General features: G+C 36.5%; 1 protein-coding gene across 1 annotated transcript in view; it reads left to right on the forward strand.

Moving 5' to 3' along the window:
- The window catches only part of ME1 (malic enzyme 1), a 173,240-nt gene that overhangs the window by 43,033 nt on the left and 103,836 nt on the right, over positions 1-26,371 (forward strand). Inside the window, exons 2-3 of the mRNA XM_068678068.1 lie at positions 4,588-4,721; positions 11,234-11,383. Of these exons, the coding sequence (XP_068534169.1) occupies positions 4,588-4,721; positions 11,234-11,383 (284 nt within the window). The remainder of the gene's footprint in view (positions 1-4,587; positions 4,722-11,233; positions 11,384-26,371) is intronic.

Here is a 26,371-nt window from a genome sequence, read left to right on the forward strand (position 1 = left end):
CTGAGGCCCAGGGATGACTTGAAGTCTTATTGGGCTTGGTCTTCTCCTACCAGAAGCTGAGGAGAGTCACTGAATATGGAAATCTTGGACGTGAACATGGTTTTATCTTTAAGACAGCGTTCCCCTGTGTACTCTCATGCCAGGAGCTGTGTGGCAACATGCTGTGTGGCCTACGAAAGGAGAAAAGCTTTTTTTCTGAATGAGTACCGCTTCCTAAACATGGATATCTTGGCCTATTAAAACAAAAGTGGGCTAGGTCTTAAAAGAAATTGAAGTAGGATCCCCACAACGAATGTTGTGTAGAGATGGTTCTGGCTACCCTTTAGTGAAGCTGAATCTCATTAGCTCATAGACAGCATGCACACATAGCTTTGGTGCACTGTCTTTTTCTTAAATTTATATAATCTTTGCAATATAATTTGTATTGGCAGAGAATTTGTCTCGTTGCTGGCAATGAACTGGGACTGAGCTGGCTCTTGAAATATTCTGAATGTGCTCTCTGTCTTCTCAAGAATGTCTTGAGAGTTCAGCTGAAAGCCAGTGCAAAATGCTATCCAATATAAAATGGTGTTTTGCTGTTTGTCCCATTTTATGGCTTTCCAGAAGTGCAGTTGAACAAGAGGATTGACGTGTGTGTAATTGCACTAAAATAACCTTGTAATGGAGGGTTTCAGAGGGAAAGGAGAGAGGCTGGGCAGAGGACATCGTGTTCAAGAGAGAGGTTAATAAACTAATAAAGATTAAATAACAAAAGAATACCAAACAATGTGTAGTAATATAAATCACTGCTGCAAGTACATAGCTTCACAACATTGCAAATGGAGAGATGAATTCAGAATTAAATGTATTTGCAGTGAGTGGAACTTCTTGAAAATGAGAGAAAGACTCAGAAAGCTTTCTCTACAATTGAGAATAGGAGTAGGAAGTTGTGTTTAAGGAGCAGTAAGTTTTTTTAAAAAGCCCAGTTTTACCAAATGGTTAGTGAGAAAGGCAGATAATTAGGTGGTTGAAGAACAACTTATGGCGTTACCAAAACCAGTACATATAAAGATGTGTATGAAACAAAACCCTTTATAAGACTTGAAAACTCTTACTTGGGAGACTTAAAAATAACTGCTTCTGATCACTAGGTTATCTTTTGAAGGCACGAAGCAATTAATGCAAACAGCACAGTTTTGTAAAGGTTAATGGTTAGAGATGGAATTTCTCGATCTTGTGTTGCTTTTAGATCGTCAAGCTGTCATTCTTCTTGGACAAATTATTTGTAATACAGAGTGCAAAATAAAAATGTCCCTATCTTTTATTATAGTTGAGCTTTAGAAGATGGAAGTCTGCCCTATCCAGGTGTGGAAGATAGCTTGCTGGAAGCCGATGAAACATGTAAACCAAGCTGAACTTAGAGCACTCTCTGCTGGATGGCTGGCAAACAACACTTTAATCATTAAAAAACAATTCTGAGATAGAACAGTAAATGAGAAAAGCTAGTGCAAGAAATCTAGTCATAAACCACAAAATTTGTGTAGTCTAGTTCTTCCTATTATAGGCAGATGAAATACTGCACATTTGTTGCATGAAATGGTTTTCTCATTAAATCATCATGCAGTGTGTTTCAATCAAAATTATTTTCATATGAGCATATATAGTATCTGAGAAAAAAGGAACTAATATTCCATCTTATGAATTTGAAAATTTTATAATGTGTGTGCCAAAGAAGGGTATGTAAGTAAAGAGTTTTAAAACGATGTATAGCAGAGTAGGTGTAGATGGGTGTTGTGTTTTTGCAGTACTGCCCAAAATAAATTAACACTTACTGTAGGAGCTGTAGCAACATGTGGAAAATATGATATTCCAGGACAAAATATGTTTTTAAAAAGTGCACTTGGCAAGATGCAGTAACTTTTCTTGTGTCAGTATTAAAATAAGATACAGGAGGACCACAAATCCTATTGTAGTAATTAAAGTCCGTATCAGATTCCTAACAGTAAAGACAAACACAAGCTCTCTGAAATTTTCTTTCAGAAAACTTCTCTTTCAGAAATAGGGGAGAGGAGGGATGCAGAGAATAATTGGCTTGCTGCTTTTTTGTCAACAGTAACCCATTGAAACCATGCAGCTCTTTAAAGTCCAACCATTTGGAACTGACGCTGAAGTGTGTGTGTGCGTGAGCACACATGCACAGCTTTTATGTCTTTATGGGGTTAAAGAAGTCTAGTGGGGATAGAAGGATCAGCTTTGAAACTTTGAAACTCTTGAAGAGTGTTGACTCACTTCTTTGTTGGTCTTTAAAAATGCAGTAGCAGCTGAAGACACATACAGGACCACGGAAAATTCATGTAGGGTCAAGAAAAAACAAGGCTTGTGTACACTTTTGAAGCCTTTGAAATCCTGCATGTATGGAAAACCATATGAAAACTATCATTGGCCTTTATTAAACTTGGTTTCATTCCATTTCTGTGTGTGGAACAAGCATGTTTAATAGATCCGGAATTGTTTGGTGTTTATCATTAATTTTTTCTTTCCTTTTTTTGAGGCCATTTCACTTAGGGGTAACAATTTAGTTAATGTCATTTTAGTGCAGACAGTCTGGTAAGATTGTTCTAGTTTTTTCTTTTTTTTTTTTTCTTTTTTTTTTTTCAAGCACCAATGAGAATTGCTTAATCATAGAATGATTATCCCAAATTGGAAGGTACGTACAGGGATCCTCCAGTCCAACTCCTGCTTGTCAATGAAAGTTAGTGTAAGAAGAGTAGGGCACTAAGAGACAGAAAGATCTTACAGTATATTTTTGTTCTGTAAGAATAAGTTCTGTAAGTACTTCTGAAAATTATAGCGTCTGTCTAACCAAACTATCCAGTACCAACATATTGCGATGTGTCACAAGCTGTTGTGCAACAGGAGGTGATGGCATTGTGTAAAGGGCTGTGAATTTGTTGTCTTGAAACAACATGGTGCAAAGGTACACTGAAAGACGCCTTTCGTATTTGTGCTCATCTTACCTGTTTTTTTTCATCATTTGTTGACCTGGTTAATTCTAAGAATGAAATGAACAAGTAAATTTTAAAAGTATATTTATATAGGTAGATATGAAGGTATCATAGTATCGTTTATTTTCCACAGGAGAGTGAATGCAGTAACATTACATTGCCATTTTCCCCTCTTTTGTCCAGTGAACGAAACTGAGGTGTTTTCTCAAATATTTTTTTATAAGAAACTAAGTATGTATTGTGTAGAAGACAACATGTGTAGAAAATTAGGCAACTGTCTAATGTCTTGTTTACTTTCATATGCATATACATGTATATCCTCTTGGCAGAGTAATAAATGCTGTCCAACTTCTCGTACATTAACTTTTGAACGTGTTTAAGCTGCATAAGAATATTACAGAGACTATATTATGGGCATTTTTGGTGCTAACCTAGAAGGGACTCAATGACCCGGAACTGCCAGTCCTGGTTCAGGGATGCCAGCAGTGCAGGCACAACATTAAGGGAATTGGGCAACATGTTGGTGCAGACACACATAGTGTGAAACTATTGCATAGATTTGATAGGTCATGTATGGAAGAAAGTCCTCTCACATTCCTTTTTATCCCCTAAAACTATCAAAAACCTGATTTCGTCCAACAGTCCTGACTGGCTGCGGTTACCATAGCAAAGTAAAACCTCAGCAGTTAGGATGCTTGGTACTGGTGTACTACACTCATTATCATGTTTCTGCTATAAAGACATTCTGTTTCTTTCAGTAGCTTGAGTAATTTCTGAAGATGTTTTAGAAAAACAGACCTCATTAAAAAGCAGATTTTTGGCAGCTCTTTGGCAGTATACCAATCTGCAATCTGGATATAAGTGTTTAAGTGTTTTTATGACTGTCCTCTTAGTGTGCTGAGTACTTGTAAATGCCTTTTCTGGTTGCTACGAAGAAATGCACTGAGTCTGTACCAAGATATTTCTTGCTGTAACTGAATGTGAATCTGAAAAACAAAACAGAATTGATTCAGAATTTACATTGAACTCCCTATGGCCATGTTTCTGTTGACTGACTTCACTAGGTGCTGGATCAGCCTCTGACTATAAACTGGTAGTGATGACTTTTACTGTACTACAACATTCTGTTATAAAAAAAATCACACGAGCATCTGACATAACCCAGATCTTGAAAAAATTTCAGATATTAAGAGCTTAATGCTTATACTGAAATGAACATTATCCATGTTCTGTATTTAGAAGACAACCAAACAAAAGAGTGTTTGAGAACATATATTCACCTTTCAAAGCCCATGGACTGCAACCTCGCTACTTCAACTGTATCTTAATTACTTTGCAGGGAATAGTGTTGTGGTGTTGGCAGATCTTAACTAATTCTGTGCTGGGATGGAGATATTGCACCTTACAGGACTGTTCTCTTGTACTGAATTAAAACTTCCCCCAAAATCATTTCATGATGTTTAATTACGTTTAGTATTAAATAGTTCATTTTTTTCTGATGCTGACTTCACCTGTGTTACATTTTGCTGAGGAATTGAATGGTATATTATATAGATATATATCTTTCCTTATACTTATATATATATATATGTATTTATTGCAGGGAATGGCATTTACCTTGGAGGAGAGGCAACAACTGAATATTCATGGACTATTGCCACCTTGCTTTCTCGGTCAAGATGTCCAGGTTTTCAGTATTCTTAAGAATTTTGAAAGACTGACATCCGACCTAGACAGGTAAAAATCAAACCATGATTCCCTTTTTTTATTTCTTTGATGGTAGATCAATTGAAATTTTTTTTTAGAACTGTAATTGGTGACAACTGAGAATCATTAAGTTAAATGCATAACATGCAGCTTGGTTCTTAGCTTTTCTAGAATGCTTTCTTCAAAAAATCAACTCCTCATTTTAAGTTTTAATATTCTAGTGCTGTTTACATTAATTTATTACCTCTATAAACAAATGTCAAACAAGGTCAACAGAAGGAAATGAATTGATGTAAAACTAAGAACTCAGTAATATACTTACACGTATATACATAGATAAGCATTAAAATATATAAAATACATGAAACATTACAAAATTATTGTGTAATACAGATTTTTAAAGTAAAAGGCTTTGGGAGACTTAATATTTATGAATACTTACATGGTTTTATTTCTAAGTGCTATATAGGTTATAGAACAAAGCAGTATTCTTCCTTTTTTTTTTTTTTTTTTCTTTTCCCTGTGCCTTGTTTTTTCTCTGCTATGGCTTGTCTTGCTATCTATACATAACAAATGGCTTTTAGATACCTGTCTGTTGGTGCCAAGGCTTTCTTATCATTTCAAGTTCCAATAACCTTTGTTTTTCACAGTCGGGATATTAGCACAGCCCTCTTTATAAGTGAAGAGTTCCTGGTTTCAGTAGCTCTTCCTTCTGTCCCCATCTCCTCTGTAACTCTGCCATGAAGAAGTCTCTTAATTCCAGGACAATACGTTTAAGACTTTATGACCGTTTCAGCTGTTTGTTTCTGCTAGAATTGCTGTATTTTCTATTCACCTGTAACTTAAAAGGAGGGAGAAAAGCCTTTTGTGCCATTTCTGCATGTGTTTCTTAAGCTGCAAGGAACTTTCGCTCGTAGTTCAGGTCACAGGAAAAAATTGCTTGTCCTCAAATCATCACAGATTGAAAGTCACAAATCTAACAATGTGGAATTCAAGAGGAGATTATCAGTATATCCAAATCTTAATTCTGTTTTCCAGCCCAAAATTTTGGGTATTTAAATAGCTCTTTGCCAAAATGAAAAAATTCTGTGGAAAAAGAAAAAAAATCAGATCACTTTTAAATGCTAGATAAATGGATGTTTAATTGCTGTGCCATTTGAAGCACAGTCATATACTGAACTTTTGATTGCAGTGGGATTCATCAGAAAAAAAATAGGCATCTCCCATGATTGTAGGAATGCTTTGCACAAAGCTTGCTTCATAATGCTAAAAGAAAGGAAGGAAAAATGTGTTTGACTCGGGGGTAGGAGAGGGGATATGTATTTTCTAAAAACTACGCTTAATCCACATATATTGTACACCAACAATACACAAGTTTAATTAAATACAAGTATATTTAGAAATAAATAAAAGCCTTTAAGTCCTTACAGAAGCCATTTGCTTCAAAGATTTTTTCCAAATTTATCTTAGCCTGATAAGCTTAATGCCTGTATGTTATTAATTAATCGATAATTCAATATCATTATTTCCCACCTTTGAGTCTTTTGTAGTTTCTCTGTCTGAAGTAAGTACTTGGGTAAGGAAGATACTTCTTTCCTGGCCCTGTCACCAGAGAAGCACAAATGCACAAACCTTACAAGGTTACATCCATGTGAACTGAGGATTACATTGTAGCTTTTTTTTTTTTTTTTTTTTTAATATGAAGCCATTTTTTAGCATAAAACCTCTTTTTTTTGGTATAAAGGGTATATTGTACTCTGTGACTTTGAAATACAAATTTATTGTCTTTAATAGGATTTTAGCAAAATGCTTCAGCTGAGAAAACTAATAAGTCTTACTGTTCATAAAAATAACGTCAGAGTATTAAATGCCAGGCTTTTTTTTTTTTCCCTCATTAATGTGATCACTAGACAAAATACTTTAATAAAGACTTTAGTAATTAACATTAAAAAAAAAAAAAAAAGTTGTCTTATTCTACAGCACATGTTAGTGGCGTTTTCTCAACCGGGATTTTTGATCGAGGTATTTGTGTCTTCCCACTATAGCCTGAAGAAGCAGTGCGGCAACATTTATACTGGTAGATAAATGGGATTGGGGGCTGCTTGGTGCCACATAAATACTTGAAATTCCATTTAAACACAAGAAGAATCACTGTTTTTTTCACTGTGAGGGTGGCCAAATGTCGGAACAGTGAGATTGTGGAGTCTCCATCCTTGGAGACCATCAGAACCCAAGTGCACACAGCCCAGGGCAAGCTGCTCGCACTGGCACTGCTTGGACCACTGCTTGGCAGTCTCCAGAGGTGCTTTGTTGCCTCAGCCATTCATTTTATAACACAGATCCATAGCACTTAAGTAATAAGCATTCAAGGGTAATTTTGGATCAATATAAATTTGTGTAAATTTAATCAAGTTGGCCCTAAAGCACTTCAAATTCTCAGTCCAGAAGTCACCCCAAAATGAAGTTGTTTCTTTAAGACGTATTTATATTGTTTGTGAAAGAAATATTTTATTATTTATGTTGTTTTGTTGTTTTCTCCATTTTTAAGCAAAATAAAATCAGTTGTGTGTTACATGTGTAGGTGTACATTTAAGACAACTGATTGACAGCCGTGGTAACATCTGCATGCAGGAGACACTTCCTTTAAAGATTATGAACTTTGGCATCTTGGGCTCCTTTTCAGAGCTAGAATGCTTGTGTGAATTGAGTGTGAAAAACTTGTGCATGCAAAATGTGATTTGCAGCTGTGTTTATAAGTCAAGTGTCTGAAAAAATTTATGGGAGTGTGTCAGTAGACACCCTGCTCTACGAACATGTGCACTACATGTGTATGAGCTCAGAGTCATTTTCTGAATTAAAAAAAATACCGTCCTTCAAGGCTGTATGTGAACTCTGGTCTCCTGTACTCACACTCGTGTTGAAATATTTTAAAGGGGGAAAGGAATGTGATCCTGCTCCTGTTACTGCTTGAATCCTCTCACTGATGGAGACTGTCAGGGGACGTTGACTATTTTAACTGGAAAGTGAAAGAAAATCTCAGCGTTCCCTAGGCAGGAAGGTGCTCAAGGACAATCTTGTGTAAGAGCATGCACCTGCTGCCTTCTAGCGAAGGTGAAGGTACTCATTCTAGAAAGAAATATTCCTTTCAACAAGCATCTAGTCTTCCTTCCCATACGAGCAGTGACTGAAAAGAGAGAAGGGGAAGCTGTTGTTCTCCTGCTAGAACTGGGATTTGGTAGTGGGTGCGTATCAGTGTGTTTTATGTCCCAAAGATTAAGTATGAGCATTTGGAAACAGCATAGATGAGGCTACCAAGTACCTTAGGAGGGTATCTATCATCTGATGAGATATTGGTGGTGGGTAGGACAGCACTGTACACCAGCAGGATTGTAGCTTGCCCTGGCATTGATTAGAAAGGGGATGTGTGCAAGTTCGTAAAGCAGAGCTTATAGTACCATGGCATTGCATATATTGGCATGGCTGAAACTTCTTTACTGACTTGCCGTGTGGAATTGCTGTGCTCTGAAATACCACAGGTTCATACACAAAATGAATGTGAAACAGCAGCAAATATATTGCCTGGTATGCTTGGCAAAAAGGACGCCAATAACAGAAAATAATTCTGTTCCTCTAACTTAATTTGGAAAAGCTGCAATGAATTCTGCAAGTAATTTGATTTTTTTCCCCCCGTATGTTCCTAATTGTCTTCAGTTTTTCTCTGTATTGACTCTGAAGTCTTTGCCCCTCAAACAGATGCCTCTTCTATCAGAGTTTTTCTTTCTCCAAACAGTTACATTGGTAAAATATTTTACTGACAGGTGAACATCTGAGAGGTGCCATGAGATCATTTTTTCCTGAGAATACTCTGTTACTTTCTTTTTTTCTTTAAGTTTGCTCTTTTAAATCTTTCTCTATAGACACTGAATATTCAAAGTAACGGATGTGCCTTATACAAGCTATACAAGTTTTACAAGCTGTTATTAAAAATAATAGCATTTCTTCCCAATTTCTTTCATTTCCTGTCATGTCTTGCAAGACGAGAGCAAACAAATGCTGGTTGTTTTTGTTTTTACCATTCCATTTTGCCATGTAAAATGCAGGCCAGGAGGGCAAGTGTAGGAAGAATTACCCTAAGAAATTATTTGTAATTTTCCAGTAGTTATATCGGTTTTCTTTTTGGATAATATTTGTTTTTTATCCTGCTGTTGCTACTGTAATTAATCTAATAGCAGTCTAACATTAAAAGTTCTTAGGTGAAGGAAAGGCAAGGGGGCAAAGTGACATACTGAGATTTGAATGCCTGGCAGTCCCTACTGTCTTACTCGCCAGTTCTTGGTTTTCCTCTTCTGAACATTTTCTCTGAAATCTTCATTCAAGACTCCTAGTCTGAGAACAGATAATATTTTTCTCCCTTTTTATAGCACAAATGATTGTTCTCAGTGTTTTATTGCTTGTTTTCACTGCTTTCAATTAAATGTGGGCTTTAGTAGAAGATTCCACAAAATGCTGCATTTTAAATGTATCTTTTGAGAAAGACAATGCTGAAAACTACTTCATGGTTTTAATTCTGTAGATTACTTGGATGCTGCTACAGGATGCATAGTTGTTGTCTAATGCCTTATAACCAACACCACATTGGGGTCGAGGGATCTTTCTGCTCAAGAAGGAATTTTTCAGAAAGCTGATAGTCCTAAGAAAGGCTTGAATAAGTTTGGAGAAGTATTTTATACCTGCCATTAAAAATTAGCCTTTTGATCAGAATTGCTATTCTCTAGAAATATTTGTCACCTTATAGTAATATTTCTTATGCTGATTTGGATATGGCCAAATATTTAATATTTTAAAATATGATGATAGTTATTATGCCATTGTTATCTTCACAATTCTTTTACTATATCCCGAGTCTAAAAATGCCATGACAAATATCAATATGAAAATAAAAATCCAATTTAATGCTTCAAGACAGTAAAACCAAAATGGAGAGTTTTAGCAAATAGGTTTTTGAGTTGAAGCCCTCGAAGAAGCTTCTTTTTTTTTTTTTTTTTTTTTTAACTTTTAGTTTCTTCTCTCAAAGATTTCTGTACAATTTAAAGTTGCATTTGCAATTCAGGATTGCTCTGAGTAATAAGAAAGGATAATGAAAAGGTATTTTAAAGTTTAAATAGCTGCTTCTCATTTTAAGTAAAAGTAGTAAAAAGGAGAGAAAATATATTGGCAACTGCTTCAAAACCTAATCACCTGGTTTGCCTGAGTAGTTGCAGTCTCTGGTATAGAGCGGTCCTGAGTGTGCTTGATAGTCTCTAAAACCACTTTTGAGATCCTCTAGAAACAAAATGAATGCCCTCAAATGTATTTACAATTATATGTGAAGGAGCTTGCGTTTCAAGGGAAATGCTGGGATAATCATTCTCAGTTGAAAGGTTTTAATAAAGAAAAATGCTCCAGGATAACAAGGGTATTGAAAGACACGCTGTATAATGACAAAGCACTAGGAAAATTAAAGGTTGTATGGAAATGTAATAATTTGAGGGAAAATTGCTGTATATGTACATGTATTTGCAACTGAGAACTGCAAGTGCAGGGTACAATTTAACCTTGGAGAGCATTCAAAACTTAGATGTATAAGGAAAGGTGGCTCAGGATGTCTCACGATGCTGATATTTAGAGTATATGATCAACTCTTTGCTTTCAAAATCTTTACCTGTGTAGGGGCTAAGGCACCCTTAAAGGCACCCTGAGTAATCCAGGGGAGGGACACTGGTTTGCCTCACTCCTGCCACCTCGTCGCAGGTTCTGGTTGCCAAAGGGGCTGTGCAGCCCTTTCATATGGGACTGGTTAGAGGCTTCTCTAGCTAAGCATGAACTTTTTTCACTCTCATTTTTCTGATGATTTTTGCATTTATTTTTTTTGGAAATAAATACAAAATTTCTTCAAACGCAATCCAGAATTGATTTCTGCTAGGTCATAAAACAATGCAAATTGCATTACAAGCATAAACATCAGCATTAAAAGACATATGTGTCTGCTTTGTTTTTGAAAGCTTTGTCTTGCAGCATTCTGGTAAAATATTTATTTGAAGTATTCATCTGGGTTTGGAAGAAATTTCTATTAAGGCAAATGTAGAAAAAGCTAAAATTTCTAGTTTGATTTTTTTGGGCAAGAGAGTAAGTTTGTTTAATTTTTATTTTAATGCCTATTTCATTTCAGGTAGAGCTATTGGCATGTGGTTTAGCTTCTGGTGGACCAAGTATTCTCTTGCAGCATAATCTTTTATACCTGTATCAGCTCAGGATCAGCTTCCTGAGTGTGTCGAGTATGTCAGCTTTGTGATGGATTCATCTTTTCTCTGTCTCAACCAGTTTATTATCCTTTATGTCTGAAACAGTTGTGCTATTAAGATAAGAAGGGATTTAAATACAGGAGGCTAAGAAAGAGGCTGTTGTAGAACAAGCATAGCTTTAATTTATTTTCTAAACACAATTTCTAAATTTACTTTATATATTCACTTGATGCCTATCTAATTATATTTAATTCTCCACAGATACATTCTACTAATGAGTCTTCAGGATCGAAATGAAAAGCTCTTCTATAAAGTGCTGACTTCTGACATAGAAAGGTTCATGCCTATTGTTTATACTCCCACTGTGGGACTGGCTTGCCAGCAATATGGTTTAGCATTTCGGAGGCCAAGGTATGTAAGTTTATACTTCAAATAAAAGTAATTGTATCTTATTTTCTTCTTGGTGGATTTCTGCAGGGGGGTCCTAACATAGCTGAATGTAAGCCAAAACTGTAATAATTGAGATAAATCAAACTACACTGTCAGTCTACATTAAACAGTAATTTGTATTGCATTAAGAAGGTAAATGCTTGTTTTAATTATGTTAGAACAAGGGTATGTTTTTAATCTCATTCACTGAATTTGGCTTTCTTGGAATCCTAGCTGCATGTTACTACACCATAAAATAATGGGTCCTGAATCTTAAATTTGTTTTAGCATTATTAAAAGCATTGGCTTTTACATATATATTTGTATTATAGATGTTTTATGCACACACATGTATAAATAGTATGATACAATAGGATGCGTTATGTGTGTACCTAAAGACATCATAGGAAAAATCAATAATAATTAAGGCACTTGTCTCACTGCTTAATAAGTTGTGCTTTCCTAGGCTATGGGAGAGCTTTTATTCTGTACACAGTATCTGTATTTGTAGAGTGACTTGGAAGTAGTGTGAAAGAGGGGCAGATGTAACTTCTGTCTGCTTCTGTTTCATGCCTCTTGAACATCAGCCCACAGAGTTTGAGATTTATAGTGGTTGCTGTTTGAGAATCTTGTGTATATTGCAGAAAGCACTCAGACTTTAGGGCTCATAGAAGCTGGTAATCTCTTGTGTGAACGATGCTGTGTCTTTGCTCCAAAGGCAAAATGTAACAACACTTTGGAGTATTCTCTGCTATTTTCTGGCAAAGGAAGAGATATATGAGCTGTATGTGCATAGCTCTGTTAACAGAAATAGGCTTCTTTATATTCAAAGCTTTGATCAAAATTAAGAGATTTGCAGTATTAAAGGGAACAAACGGCTGCTCACAATGTCTTCAGGAGGAGATATTTGAGGAACAAGACTTATGGCTTCAAGGTTTTCTTGTTGTTAATGTAAAAATCATTTTGGCCTTGTGACTGAGTGAGTCAGGACCATCTGGCCAATTACAGAAAACAAAAAATCCTACTTCTGTAGACATAAAGAAGTTCAAAAAGACCTCAGGAATGCTTGCTTAAACCTGTTTAACAATCTGTGGCTTTTAGGTGCCTCCCCTAGCAAGAGAAGTCATCTTCCTTTTTTTCCCTCAGTATTATCACCATGGTGATTTTATTGTCCTTCCAGGGAGTCCTAAACTTGTCTGTAAATTAATTTTTGCCTAAGCTGGTCTCATTGTTCCTTGTTTTGATATCTATTGCCATATAGGATATTGCACAAGAAGTACCTCTGCTCATGCTGGATCACAGAGACAAACATTGTACTCTGCACTTTCTTCCCAGATGCATGGAGCATCTTTGTAGAAAAAGTGAAAAAGAAAAAACACAAAACAATTAGACAACAGTTCTGCTGTGTGGCAGTCAGAACTGGTGAGGCAGATTGCTACAGCAATCCAAACAGCCCATCAGCTCCTTAACTCCATTCTCTGGTCAGATACTAAGTACACTGAAGACACAGGAAAAAGTGATATGAGGGGTAGAAATGGGGAGAGGAAATATTTCAACTTTTTTTTTTTATTATTTTTCCGTTGATGGAATTTTTGTCTGCAGAGGATTTAGAGAGATGGCCTAAGTCTTTTAATACATTATGTATTAAAACTAAACTTCTAGACCATAGAATCATAGAATAACTAAGGTTGAAATATCATCTGGTCCAACCATCACCCTACCACCAATGTCACCCACTAAGCCATGTCCCTATGCACCAGGTCCAACCTTTCCTTGAACACCCCCAGGGACAGTGACACCACCACTTCCCTGGGCAATCCCTTCCAATGTCTGACTGCTCTATCATGTCCCTCTATCACTAATACATTTATGGATTTGAACAGTTGGAAGCAAGTTACACTACAGACATGCAGTTTGCACAAATATACTGGGAAACAAGAACTTCCGAGTTCTCCACTATGCAACTAAGCCATTCACTAGCCTACCATATAATGAAAATTGAGTAGGACTGTAAAACCTCATGGATTTTTTTTTATGTAGATAATGTATGTCACAACAAGCTTATTTTTTCCATTTAGTTTCAAATAGAATATAGAAAGCTTTCAAAAATGCTTCCAAAAGCATGGCATAATAGCAGTTGTACATGTATTGTGCAATCTTGGGAACAGCAAGCTAAATTCTCTCAGCCCAGCAAATAACTGCAGTATAAAACTACCAGTGCATATAACGTTGTGTTGTTTCTATATTCCCCATGGATTTTCCTGTGTTCTGCTTAAAAAAATGCATTAAACTGTTGTAAGGGTAGTGAAAGTGAACTTGCACTCTGATACTGTATTTAGGCATTCTAGACTGTGACAGTGACAATCTGATGAAAGAGAAAGGCACAAGTGCTATTTGAGCATCCTGATTGTATGTTCTTAAAAGTATGACTTTCTTCACCAACACTGGAATGAAGCCTGATATTTTGCTTTTAAAAAAGTGCTTATTTCCTTAGTGAAAATAAACAAATTCAAGACATACTAGACTACTTACATAACATATCCTTTATCTTTTAGCCTTAAAAATATATGGGTTTATAAGACATTCCATTATTTGGTATTTGACACTTTTTTTCACTTCAGTTCAGCTGCTAATGAATGCATTATGTTTTAAATAATATTAAGTAATGTTTTAAGTGACGTATCTTTTGGTATTCAGTTTTATTCTTGAGCTACTGAAATCAGTCTTGGCTGTATTCTGCTGTCTGCTGCTTCCCCAACTACATGTCAGCTTTATATTCGTGACTGACTGGCTTTGGAGACGTGTAAGATATTTATATAAGTCTTGTTTTATTTCTAGTCTTGCTAGATTGCCTCACCACTTTCAAATAAGTGTTTTAATGACTCACTTAAGTAAAGATGGCTGAAAAACATCTAGTCTTCCTCTGCCTCATAAGAATCTCTTTTTTTTTTTTTTTCTTTTTTAAGAAGAAAGATCATCAGCCAAGTCGGTTGTTTACTGTACTGAAAATTTCCAATAGCTGTGTTCATGGTGTCTTACGCTTGGTCTCTCATTTTCCCCAACCACTTAGCTTATTCCAGTGTTCATCAGAGGTCTCCGAAGGAAGGTCTATAAAGAGTGTCCCCCTTGACAGATTCTTCACTACTTATGCCTATCCTTTGACATCTTCCACTGCATTCTGCTACAGAAATCATTTTTTTCCCTAAGGAAAACCTTTTATAAATTGTTCCAAAACCAACTGCAAAGCAGTCAACTTCATTTGGTTTGAAACTATATTCTAGATTGTGACTCATATAGTGTTAAGCATTATATACTGGCATCCCTCATAAACAGCACCCTCTGTGAGCTGAACGTGCAAAGAAGAAAAAAAACATTTCAGCATGCAAAATGAGGAGTACAAAAACACAGTTCAGTCCATTTTAGACATTCTTATAACAACAAAAGTTGAAATGCAGTGTCTCATTATCCAGTTTACATCTGAAAGATTTTTTTGATATTTGGTCAGATCTGTGTATGTTGTAAAGCGAATTTAAACTCTCTGGTTTATAGTTATATATTCAGACAAGGACTTAATGAAAATTAATGTGAAGTTAAAAGATACGTGTCTAGTGAGGTCATTAAATGAGATCATCATCTGCACCTCCTGTTCATGTTTTTAGAAGACTGTAAGGGCTCACATGATGTACTTAGAGTTATAGAAGGACACTGTGGCTAACAAGAGATGTTTTTCATCCTGAATCAGTATTTTGCAATTATAGAATGAACATTCTTGGCCGATCAGCTGATATGTGATTAAGCAACATTTCTCAAGAGAACCAGCTGCAAAATAACTTGACTCTCTGGTTTAAAACTCATCTGGGTAATTGACATTTGTTTGTAACATTAAAACTCAACTCAGGATTGCATTACTCACTGTGAATATTCAGCTTAAAATCCATCAGTTTTAATGAATAAGAGTCTCACATTCTAGAAAGAGATAATACAGGTCTGATAGCAGATGTGGCAGCTGATCTGTAACAACTAATTGAGGAGGATGAGAGAACAAAGAGGATCCTCTAGATGTAGATCAGAGAAGGAATTCAGACTTCTGTAAGGATTCCTCTCACTCTACTTTTGGACTGTCTGTAGGCATATCCAGGGATTTAAAAAATATACAGATAAAAGTTTTAGAGGCTTATAATGGGAATGTAGTGGAGTTCTGGCTTTATTGCAGCAATGACGCTACCATTAAGAACATTATCTCAGAATCCCTATGAGATATCTTCCTGGTGAAGAGTTTCTACATACCACTTTATTAAAAAAAAAAAAAGTTAAAAAAATCTTTAATTGCAGAAAGCTTGCACATACACATGAAAACTTTTGATGACTTAACAAGAAACAATCTATTCCTATAAATGGATTTCTAAAATATAACAGTTCTTTCAGTTGCTTTATTCCTCCAAAAAGTATAAATATGGAAAAGTTCAATGGAAATTTTCTCTAAGAATCCAAAATCAACTTTTTACGTCGTATAGAGAACACCCAGGAGTTTCAGGTTCTTGTGTAAAGTCAGCTTTCAGAGAGGGGAGGAAAAATTGACAAGTATAGCTATGCTGAAAACTTTGGATGTTGGTAAAATGTTAGGTGTCTGTTTATGTATTTCCATTCCTAGAAGGAAAACCCATTTCAAAGAGAATATGGAAAGAGCAAGCCCTGCTAACTATTGCAGCCACACAGGCATGTCAGAGCTCCTCTGAAATAACTTACTGATGCCGTCACTTGCTGTCGGTCTGACTGAGAACCATCTTAAAAGTAGCTAAATTGAAATTGATGCTCAATATGAAGATTCAGATGAAGTCATGTAAGAGGCAAAGCATGTCAGCCTTAGTTTTTAATTTTTTTAAAATGTTTTTTCCTTATTTTTTTCTTACATATAGAATTGGATCTTTCCCAGCTTCTAGATACTTGTCAGTAAAGTCTTCTCACAGAAGTTTTCTTCTCTAGTAATTCATTTGACTTTGTCATTTTTTCTTATTTTCCTTCATCACAAATGGCTATAAAAAGCAAATCTAGAGTTCTCTTTTCTCCTGAAGTCCAAGCAGGATTGCATTTTGAATTGACTTTTAATAAGTGTTGTAAAGTTTTAGCTCTTTCAGTAATTTTTAAGAACTCTTAAAATGTTATTGGTGGTTGTTAGTGCCCATGTTTCAGAGGGCAATTTATCGTGCCAAATACTCAGTTTGTAAGTGCTGATATTGCACCAGATTGCCACCATACTGAAGTGTGTGACTGCGTCAGCACATATAAACTTGAGAGGGGTTCCTCTCCTCATATTTCTCAAAGGGATCACATCTATTTACATTTACTGCATGAGTTTACAGATGCAATGTATTGAATGCAAGGGCTGCAAGTGTGAGTTCTTTTATTGTTGACACGCTGTTTACCACGCATACTGAGACTGTCAGCTGCAAGATAGTGTAACTTTTTAATAAGGAAATGGAATTAGAGAAGAGAGAAATATTTGTCTCCTGTGACAGAACTTACAGAATTGCAGAACTTGGCGGCAGGAGCTGCGGTCTGTTTGCCAGCACAAGGTTGATTCCTGCAGCGCATTTAATAATTTTTATCATGGGTTTTAATGAGGTTTTCAGTGGAGACTGGATTTTTCTTTTTGTTAATTCCACTGGATGCCTTTGACATCCAAGTCTTTTCAGAAAGCAGATTGAGCTTCCAGGAGGCCAGAGACTCGTCAAGTCCTTGTGGATCACAAGAGCCAGTTCAGTTCCTGGTGCTGCTTCTTTGTGAATGCCTGTTTAATGCACAGATCTGTGGTATTTTCCTGATTGAGACCAGAAGATCTGGATTCATTTAACCTAACATCTTCACCAGTGTAACTGTCCTATAGATTCATTTTTTTTAGAGAATCTATTTTTTTTCCAGGCAAAGCGGTTTTATTTTTTAGAGCCATTATTAATCTGATTATTACTGTGAATAGTTGTGTTAGTAGTATCCTCATTTAGTTAACTGATAATTTTATAGCATAAAATCATATTAAACAGCCTATCCAGTGATTTCAAGTGCTATGACATTTAATGATACCCTGTGGTTCTACTCTTTGGCAGGGTTCTGGTGTGCTCCTTACCTTCATCAAGCTAAAATTTAGCTTAGCATGCTGTTGCTTTCCCAGCTTAAAAGTAAGGCTATTAGGTTCTCCTTGTGTGATATTTTGCCATATTCTGAAAAGCTGGAAAAAGTGAATTGGCACACCAAGAGAATGTTGAATTCCTCTCTTCTCCCAGACAGTCTTCTAGAAACCAGCAATGCTGCAGTGGAAGATGTGAGAATCTTGCACAGATGTCAGTTGGCCTCATTTTGGTCTTAGAGTGCTCTGTAAATATTAAGCCAATTTCTAAGTCAAAGAAGCAGATGAATGAAAAAAGTCATACCTTGATTTTGAAAACATTAGGATATTCTTTAGGTTATATGTATGTAGTCATCCAGTCTCTCTTAAATTATGTTAAATTCATGGCTTTTGGTAATATGTTGTCAGTAGGTTAGGCCATTTGGTTACATTGTGAAATTTTTTCTTTTTAAAGAAACTTGCACCTTAGAATAGAAACATGAATTAGCTTATGATAAATTGAAAATATATGGTCCTGATCTAACATAATGAAATATAATGTCCTCCATGTGGTGCTGTCTTTTGTACGTACTTTGTGCTTGCACGCAGGTTTTACCTACAGCAATAGCGGAAGGATAGGATTTACTAAGTCATTCTGGAAGTCATACATTGAGGTAGTCTTTCATTTAATCTTTTAGAGTTGGAACATTACTTGTGTTAGCTTCTTCCTACTCTCACAAGCTGCATAGATGATTTCTTATGCAGGTAATCTAGGAATCCAGGTCGTAAAAGCTTTGTCCTAAAACACATCATGAGCATGGAATTTCTGGCTTTCAGTCCTAAGTTTGTACCTCTTGATGGTGTCTTGCTGTTTTTTCTGGAGGGAGTATATCTGTACAGTGTGGGGGAGGAAATGAGGCCATCCACACTCAAAACATGACTCTCCGAATGTTTGGCAGCAATCACTGTTTGGTCATTTTCCTTCTCTTTGCACAGACTTCTGAGAAAACCTCAAGGCCCTTCTACAACATCCTTGGTGGTTTCTGTGCAAGAGTGCCAGAACTAACGTCCTGGCCATGCCCATCGGTTTCCCTGTCTCCTTCTTTCACACCATCCTGGATATTTCCAGGGGATCCCTGTTCTCATTTGATTTGTGCTGTTATTTTTTACTTTTCCACCATCTCCTGTGTGAAATTAGAGTAGAACGTTCCTTCTCCTCCATAAATTTGGAGGACTCAAATCTATCTTTTCTAGGGTATCTGAACTCCAAGATAGTGTAAATTAAAACTTCTCTGGATTTTGGCATATGACAATTATTTTCCTTCGTATATGTCCTATTAGAAGATTCCTCTGAAACAAAGAATTTTCTTACTGATTTTCTTACTGACAGTTATTAACGCAGTGGTTGTTAGACCCTTCTCATCTGGGTTGTTAAAGCACTCATTTTGTAAGTCTGCGTGCAGGAGAGTGGACAGAAAGTACATGATTGCAAGTTAAATGTCTTTGCTCTGACTAGTCTTTTCTCTCTAGTGCCAATACCCTATGAAAAGGCAGGCTATTTTGTTTTCAACAAATGAGCCATAGACATATCAGTACCTTTTTTAAATAGTGATACTCTTTTGGCAAGTTATAGTTTCCAACTAATAATTAGGACTTGCACCGATATATTACCATGTTACTCTTCAATGTCTTCCTTTTTTCCTGAATTTTTAGAGAGATTTTGACTCTGTGCCAGCCTTCTGGTTACAAGCTTCCAGATTTCCCAGAGTAGTATGTTCCTTAATAAAATGTACTTTAAGGGCAGTAATTTTATTTAATTTTCACACCTCGACTTGGCCAAAGTCTTGTGAGCAACACTAAAGAATCAGGTAATACTGTAAGGGAGAGGTCTACTTACTGGCTCTGTCCTACTCTGTTCAAAAATATTTATCTACCACATTTTTTCTCCTTGTGAAACAGCCTCTGTCAACCTGCCAGATTTATACAGCCCCCTAACTGTCAACATCACTTGGCCCTAAAGCAAACCTTTCAAGAGCCACTTGCTTCAATAAGAGAGACATAACGTTCCTTAGTTCAACACCTTTTCAAAGACAGACTATCAAACATTACCAAACACGTCAGTTGGACATCTCATGTAGGTTTTTGACATTGTTCTTTGGGACTGTGTCATTTTAATTTTTTTTAATTATTTTTTTTTCAGAATTGCCACCTCCCAAGCTTCCTTTTCTTTCCCTTCTTAGGGACCCTTTTTATAGATTGCTTCAGGAAGAAGTACAAAAGTAGTTGGAAGTTTAGTAATAATTGGTCATTAGATCATATGGTTATAAATATTTTCATAGTTATTTTTATATTTTTGTTTTTATAGTTGTCGTTTTAGTTATAAAAAAAAGTTAACCTAAGTATAGACTTTGACATTTAAGCGGTCTTAATCTATTCAAAAATACGGATTCAGTTCTAGTGCTGTTGATTTGTTTAGTTCACAAGGAAGACAGATGCATGATTCTGGGTCTGCTCTTTTTTGCTAAGTGTTACTGTAGTAGACGCCTGTGCTAATGACTATTTAACATTTTTGTTGAACTTGCTGTTGCTGGGGAGCTACAGAGTTGTTTGAATTTTGGATGGCAGACCCTCTGTTTTTATAGAAGTGGGTACTCTGAAACCTTTTTGAACACATTGCAAGGAACTGCTTATCAGGGTGCATTTATGTTTGGAAAATCACTTAAAGGACAACAATGTACTAATTTTCTGTGGCTGTTTTTGGAGATCTCAAGTGCATTTTCTAACCTGTCCATATGTGTTGTGTCTAAACTTGCAATTCATTGCTTGAGAAGTACTGAGAAAAAGGCATGTGCTTCTTTCTTCTTTTCTAGGACTATGTTGTAGAAGAGAAAGGGCATACTTCTAGCAATCAGTGGGATAAAAGAGAAATGGCATTTGCTGCATGTGTTTACAAATAGGTATCATCACCAGTAGTGTAAATATGTGTAAGCAACACGAGCATGTAGCAAAGAATTATTAGAGGTGGTTGATAAGCATTTAATGTTATTTTATATTGAGAGCTTTGCAGAGGTAGAGGAATCCCACTCTCTGCCTCAATGCAGAGAGCTTTATCCAAGTTCCCAGTAATTCCCATTGCTGTCTTGTTGCAGAATGAGGTGCCAGTAGTATTTCAGATGAGACAACACTAGTGACTCAGAAACATTACAATGCTTTTATTAGCTCATTCTGAATATATCCCAGCCCTTGTCCAGAGGATGTTTTCCTTCAGGATATGCTTACTCTGGATTTTCTCCAGCTCTAGTTTTCTGTACATTTGCTGCACGTCCTTCAGCACCACCCAAATCCCCTGCTTACCTACTCAGCAGCTTCTCTGTTCAAAATGCTCTCATTACTCAGCAGTCCAGCATCGTCCCATTGTTGCATTTCTAATACAAGATACAGTAGGTTTAAAAAAGAAGTTCTGTATTTGATGAAGTGAAAAAGAGGAAGTTAAAAACCCCAACAAAATCTCTCTAACTTTGCCATAGCTTAGATATTCTAAAATCATAGTTTTCTGTCTCTGTCCAGAAGCTTTCTAAATAGTCAGGTCTTTAAATGGACTCTTTAAAGTGAAGAGAAGTCATGAAGATTATGAGCCTTCATGAGCTCAACAATGGAATTACTGTGTGTTTGAATGTATCTTGTGTTTCTCTATATTTATGGTTATCAGTTCTGAGGATTTTTGCACACACTTTTTGAGACAGCCATATGCCTGTGCTGTTAAGGAGCTTCTGGAAGAGGCAAGAGATGAAAGTTTTGAGGTAGAATTAAATCTTGTAATTTCTTGCATGGCGTTTCCATTCTTTTTGGCAAAGTTCTACAGCTTTATACAACTGTTTTCTTATGTGTGCTGTTCGGTTAAAAAGTGCCCCCGGTGTGCATTATACGTAAGCTTAAAATAAACATTAAAAGTCCAGGTAATAATAACTTAACAAAATGTATAGCAGAAATGGCATTAATGTACTGCGATCTGCAGTTTAGTGGAAGAAGCTGGGTGAAGCTTCTGGCATCCCACCCACTGGTATCACAGTTAGGTGATGCCATTGCAAGTGAGTTCTGCTTCATATTCTTTTGCTAATGAGTATTAAGAGATTAAATCATATGCAGGAAAATAATTAAAAAAAATATATATATATATATATTTAGAGAGAAGTTGTAGGGGTATGAGAGACTGTTAGGAGCAAATAAACAAAAATGTAAGAATGCACATAAACCAAACAAATCAAGTAGCTCTTGTAAGAAAAGCAAGTGCTGGCTGAAATTGATCTGAAATAAGTATTTTTGACATAATGATGGTCAAAATCCATTTCTTATTTTTGCCTTTTTATTCCCAAAACAGCTATGTTTGACTTTAATTTCTGTTTAGTGTCTCAAGGAAAAAAAAAAAAAAGAAAAGGAGTTTCAGAGATCTCATAACTTTATGTAGGAGAATAAGATGGTTAACCATTATGCTGGGCTTTCTGGTGACAAGAGTGTTAAATCTAGGAGACTGGCTTACTGTTGGCAAGATGAAGCTGCAATGTAGCTTGCAGAGCCATAACACCATGTTTCCACTTACAGAAGTTCACCATTTTCTGTCAGAATTCTTATGTGAGAGGGCATTATTTATTTAGCTTTTTTCTCTTGGAGTTGTTTTTTAGATTTAACTTAAGCACATATGAGTGATTGGATTTGTTGCCCTGTATGTCAAGTGGCAAGTTCGTGCTGCCAGTCCAGGAAAGAATATGTCTTTGACTGTTTTCCTCAGCCATCTGGAACGAGTTCCTTCAACGTGACATGGAGATATTTGCTTCTGAAAATGATAACACAGAACACTGCTTTCTCTTTACTTGATTAATAATTTATTCATAGATAACTAGAATATGGGCATGTGGGATTTGTTTTTCCCAGGTAAATAGAATACATAAGAAAATTCAATTCTGCCCTATTTCTATTTGCTCCTGGCAATGTACCTATCCCTGTTTTCAGTTTGACACTTCACACAGAATGTGGAAATACGACAGTGCACACTGTGCTGGACTTGAAATGAAATTCTTCTTGAGGATGGTTGTAACCTCGGTTATGTGATGCATGGTTTACATTGCATTCAGGGTTTACAAAAGTCTGTCCTTGAAAGATATTTGAGTGTAAGGCATGTAGACTTTCAATGATTTTTTCCCATGTTAAAAGCTGTTGGACACAGTCATAAAATTTTTGTCTGGCTCATATATTCATGCATGTTGTAAATTTAATAGGAAATAAGACCAGAACCAGTTCTGGTCAGGTTGTTTGCATTTTACTGTTTTTAAAGTTTATGTTTTTGATAGTGGAAAATATGGACATAAAATGACAGAAATTATTGTAGCTAGGCTATCAGTGCAATGATTTCAACAAATCACCTAAAATTGAGAGACTAAAAGAAAACAATAAAAACTGGATGCAAAACTGTTTGATGGATGCACAACTGAATCTTTTGTATGCCAAGGGCCTGCTTACTAGAGCACTTCTTTGGATTTAAACTAAAATTATCTTTATTTTGACCTGTTGTTGTAACATTCCATTCAATTCTAAAACATTTTAGATCAAGATCTGTGTTTAAAAATTATTCAGATTTTAACTGAGTCAAACCTAGGAGACTTCAGTTGCTATACCCTTTTTAAAGATGAGTGTTTCAATAAAAGTCAAACACTCTTGTTTGTTTTGGAGTGTAGACAGCCACAGTTGTGATTTTTAGACAGTTATTTTTGGTATGTATAGGCAGTCAGTAGCCTAAATAAAACATCGTTAAAGCTACTTCAGTTTGTAAGTTTCATAAGAAAAAATTTAAAATGATGTTATCTGGTTGTTGAGTGATCCCAAACACTCAATAAAATAACAACAGAGAGGAAATGAACCAAATACCAACAAAAATGCTAGTGACTAACTTCTTATGGTGAGAATAAATTGGAATTTAACTTTCATACAAAACTAGTCACATTGTCACCAGACAATAATCTGTATTCTCCGTGTCAATTTATAAACAGCAATCATTCATTTTCATGTGGGAAAACAAATGACTCATCTGAGAAGTCAGTTCTGTGATAGGATCAATGGTCAGGAGAGAAACGCTGTGTTACTGTAAAGCACTGACTCGGTGCCCTGAAATTCCTCGTCCCCTGTGAAGGCTTCTTGTGTTTCCCAGTGGCTGTCGAAGCCTGGCTCCGTGGTCGTGAGGGCAGAACAGAGTCTGTTTTCATGCAGAAGTGGAATGGAGAGCAGTGTTCCGGGATTTCAAACTATGCTTTCGCCTCTGCAGAAACCAAATATTTTACAGTCTCTCAAAGTCAGAGGTAAAAATCTAGACTGCTGACTGAAAGGCCTTGCCACTGAGGAATTTGTGGTTTCTGTTTGTGCGGTATGTGAAACGTGGAGCAACAGTTGCAAAAGCATTGTCTTTATATTGACTGTCTTTTGGAAGCAAGGATGTCTTCATATGGTTTTTGTAGTTAAATCCTTATTTTCTTGAGGCCAAGATATGGACAATGTCCAAGTAGGTCTGATGAAAATGTAAGCAGGGAGCAGGTGTGAGGATGCATATGGCCTCCTACCACACAAAATGGATGCGCATGTGCTTGTGTGTGTGCTTGCACTTTCTGGAAGTGGTGAGCTGAGTGAACTAACATCCAGAACTCCCTTCTCTCCTGAAAACCCCATTTTTCAGTATTTCATAGGTTTCCAGGCTATTCAGCAGTGGTCTGTCCAGGAAAGCTGAGGGTCTTCTATGAGGATGTGTTGGAGGCCCCAAACTCGATAGGGGCAGAAGAGGAGCTGGGCATGTAATGACTTTGCTGTGACCTTTCTGCTGTGTTCCTGGCACCTGATCCTGCAAGCAGGGCTGCACTTCAGGCAGCTTGGTTGGCTTGGCGAATTAATTTGTTGAAAATAATTGATTTCAGCATGAGTTGGTTGTTGAACATCAGGTCAGGAATGCTTTGGTGCCTCCTGCTGCTGCTCTCTCTGGGGAGTTACCTCTCCTGTGGGTCCCTTTGGGCTGTGCTTGTCCTTACCTGGTGTATCGGTGACCTGAGGCCTGTGTCGGTAAACCCTACTAAACACTGCAACAAACAACTTTGAGGAATGTTGAAAACAGTGTGGATGTTAGCAAGATTTGAGCTTCTTCCTCTGATGATGCTTTAATAAATTAGATTCACTGTGAAAGCCCAAGGAAGAAGTTGTATGCTCTAACAGGCAATAAATGCAAGTCCATCCTTTTTTTTTTTTCTGATTCAGTTTGAATCAGAAGTCCATAACTGATATTAGTCAAATATTAAAAATAAAATTTAAGCAGAAAAATATTTGAATGTAATTTCTGTGAATTATAGGAAAATAGTCTCATAAATAACCGAGGGTGAGTAATTGTTTACTTTTCAATTCAAGTTGCATTATTTAAAATGTGCAAGTAGTCAATTGAAATCTTTACTTTCCTAGTGTCTGATGTCCATCTTTGTGCTAAAACACAGGAGACCTATTCTCTGTAGCTATCTTCTGATGCAGTTTCCACTGAAGGCAGGAATGGGTTTCTGTATATGTTGCAGTGGAGCACAACCCAAGAAGTCTTAGGAGCAGCAAACTCTACTAGAACGGATATTTTCTTTCTACTGCTAACAGTTGCTAAAAACTGGGGAAAAAGCATGGCCTGTAGCAAATTTTTACCTTAGAGGAAGTCAAGGCAAAATAGCTGCTCTAGCTGACTGTGCTTGGGAAGGGGACTTGGACTGGAAGATCTCCAGAGGTCCCTTCCAACCTCGGTGAAGCTGCAATTCTGACATCTCTGTGCCCTACGGATGTGGGTCTTGGAGATGTCACCAAACGTGATACGCCAGCAGCTCAATCATGGATAAACCAGCTCTATTCTGTGCCTGGCAGCTCACTGGCAGTCTCTACAAGTTTAACCCATGTGCTTTCTACATTAGCCTGCCTTCCTTTCTGACTGTTGCTTCTTAGCACTACAGAGCCTTTCATGGAGAGCTGTTGTATCACTGGGACATGAACTTAGCAGTGCCCTTGGTTCCTTTTTAGCTGCTGAGGTCAGCTTTACAAATGGGAGATAGTGTCCGTTTTCAAGGTGACTTCTTAATTAAAGTGGAAGTTGAGTAGGATATGTCATAATAGAAACCTTTTTAACAAGTCTTCACTTTTGTCCTTTTTAATGGTTATTGAGAGCAAATGATGGTGATTTAAAGGTCAATAAAAACTGGCTTAAAGGATGCTATTGTCTAAAGACTGGAAATTCTCCATGTTCCAATGAGCTGGGACAGTAGAAATTGTTGAAGTACACAGAAGGACAGTGATCTTACTTGTTTGAGTACTTCACAGTTTAAATAACATTTTAAAGTTTTTTTGAAAACATCATTAACTTTGCAAGATTTCTAGTAAATACATGGCTGATGCTGTGTTGAGGGTTCTTTACACAGTTAATATCAGCATAAAATAAAATAAATAGGATAGCTATTGAAGCAGAACAGTGGGTTATTTTTTTTGTCTTAAAAATGAATGTGTCTGGCTCTGGTAAACCATTCTCATTCACAATCTTCAAATAGTTCTATTTGTGTCTATTAGGGTGTAAGTAATTAAGTTATTTATTGAGCAACTGTCAGAAGAATTTAAGTAGCTTCTGGAGCATAACAGCTCTGGCTCTTAAAACACAATATTTCTCAAAGTCTGCCTTCTTTTCAAACAGACACATCCCATTTAATTGCCATTATGCTGCTGTGGTTCAGCAAGAATACATCTAAACTTGTTTTCTTGACACATGAGATTTTTGGAGTAGATCTAAATCAGCATATTTGTATTTTAAGAAATGAATATTAAGG

Source organism: Anas acuta, chromosome 3 (assembly GCF_963932015.1).
Source record: "Anas acuta chromosome 3, bAnaAcu1.1, whole genome shotgun sequence".
Lineage (NCBI taxonomy): Eukaryota > Metazoa > Chordata > Aves > Anseriformes > Anatidae > Anas > Anas acuta.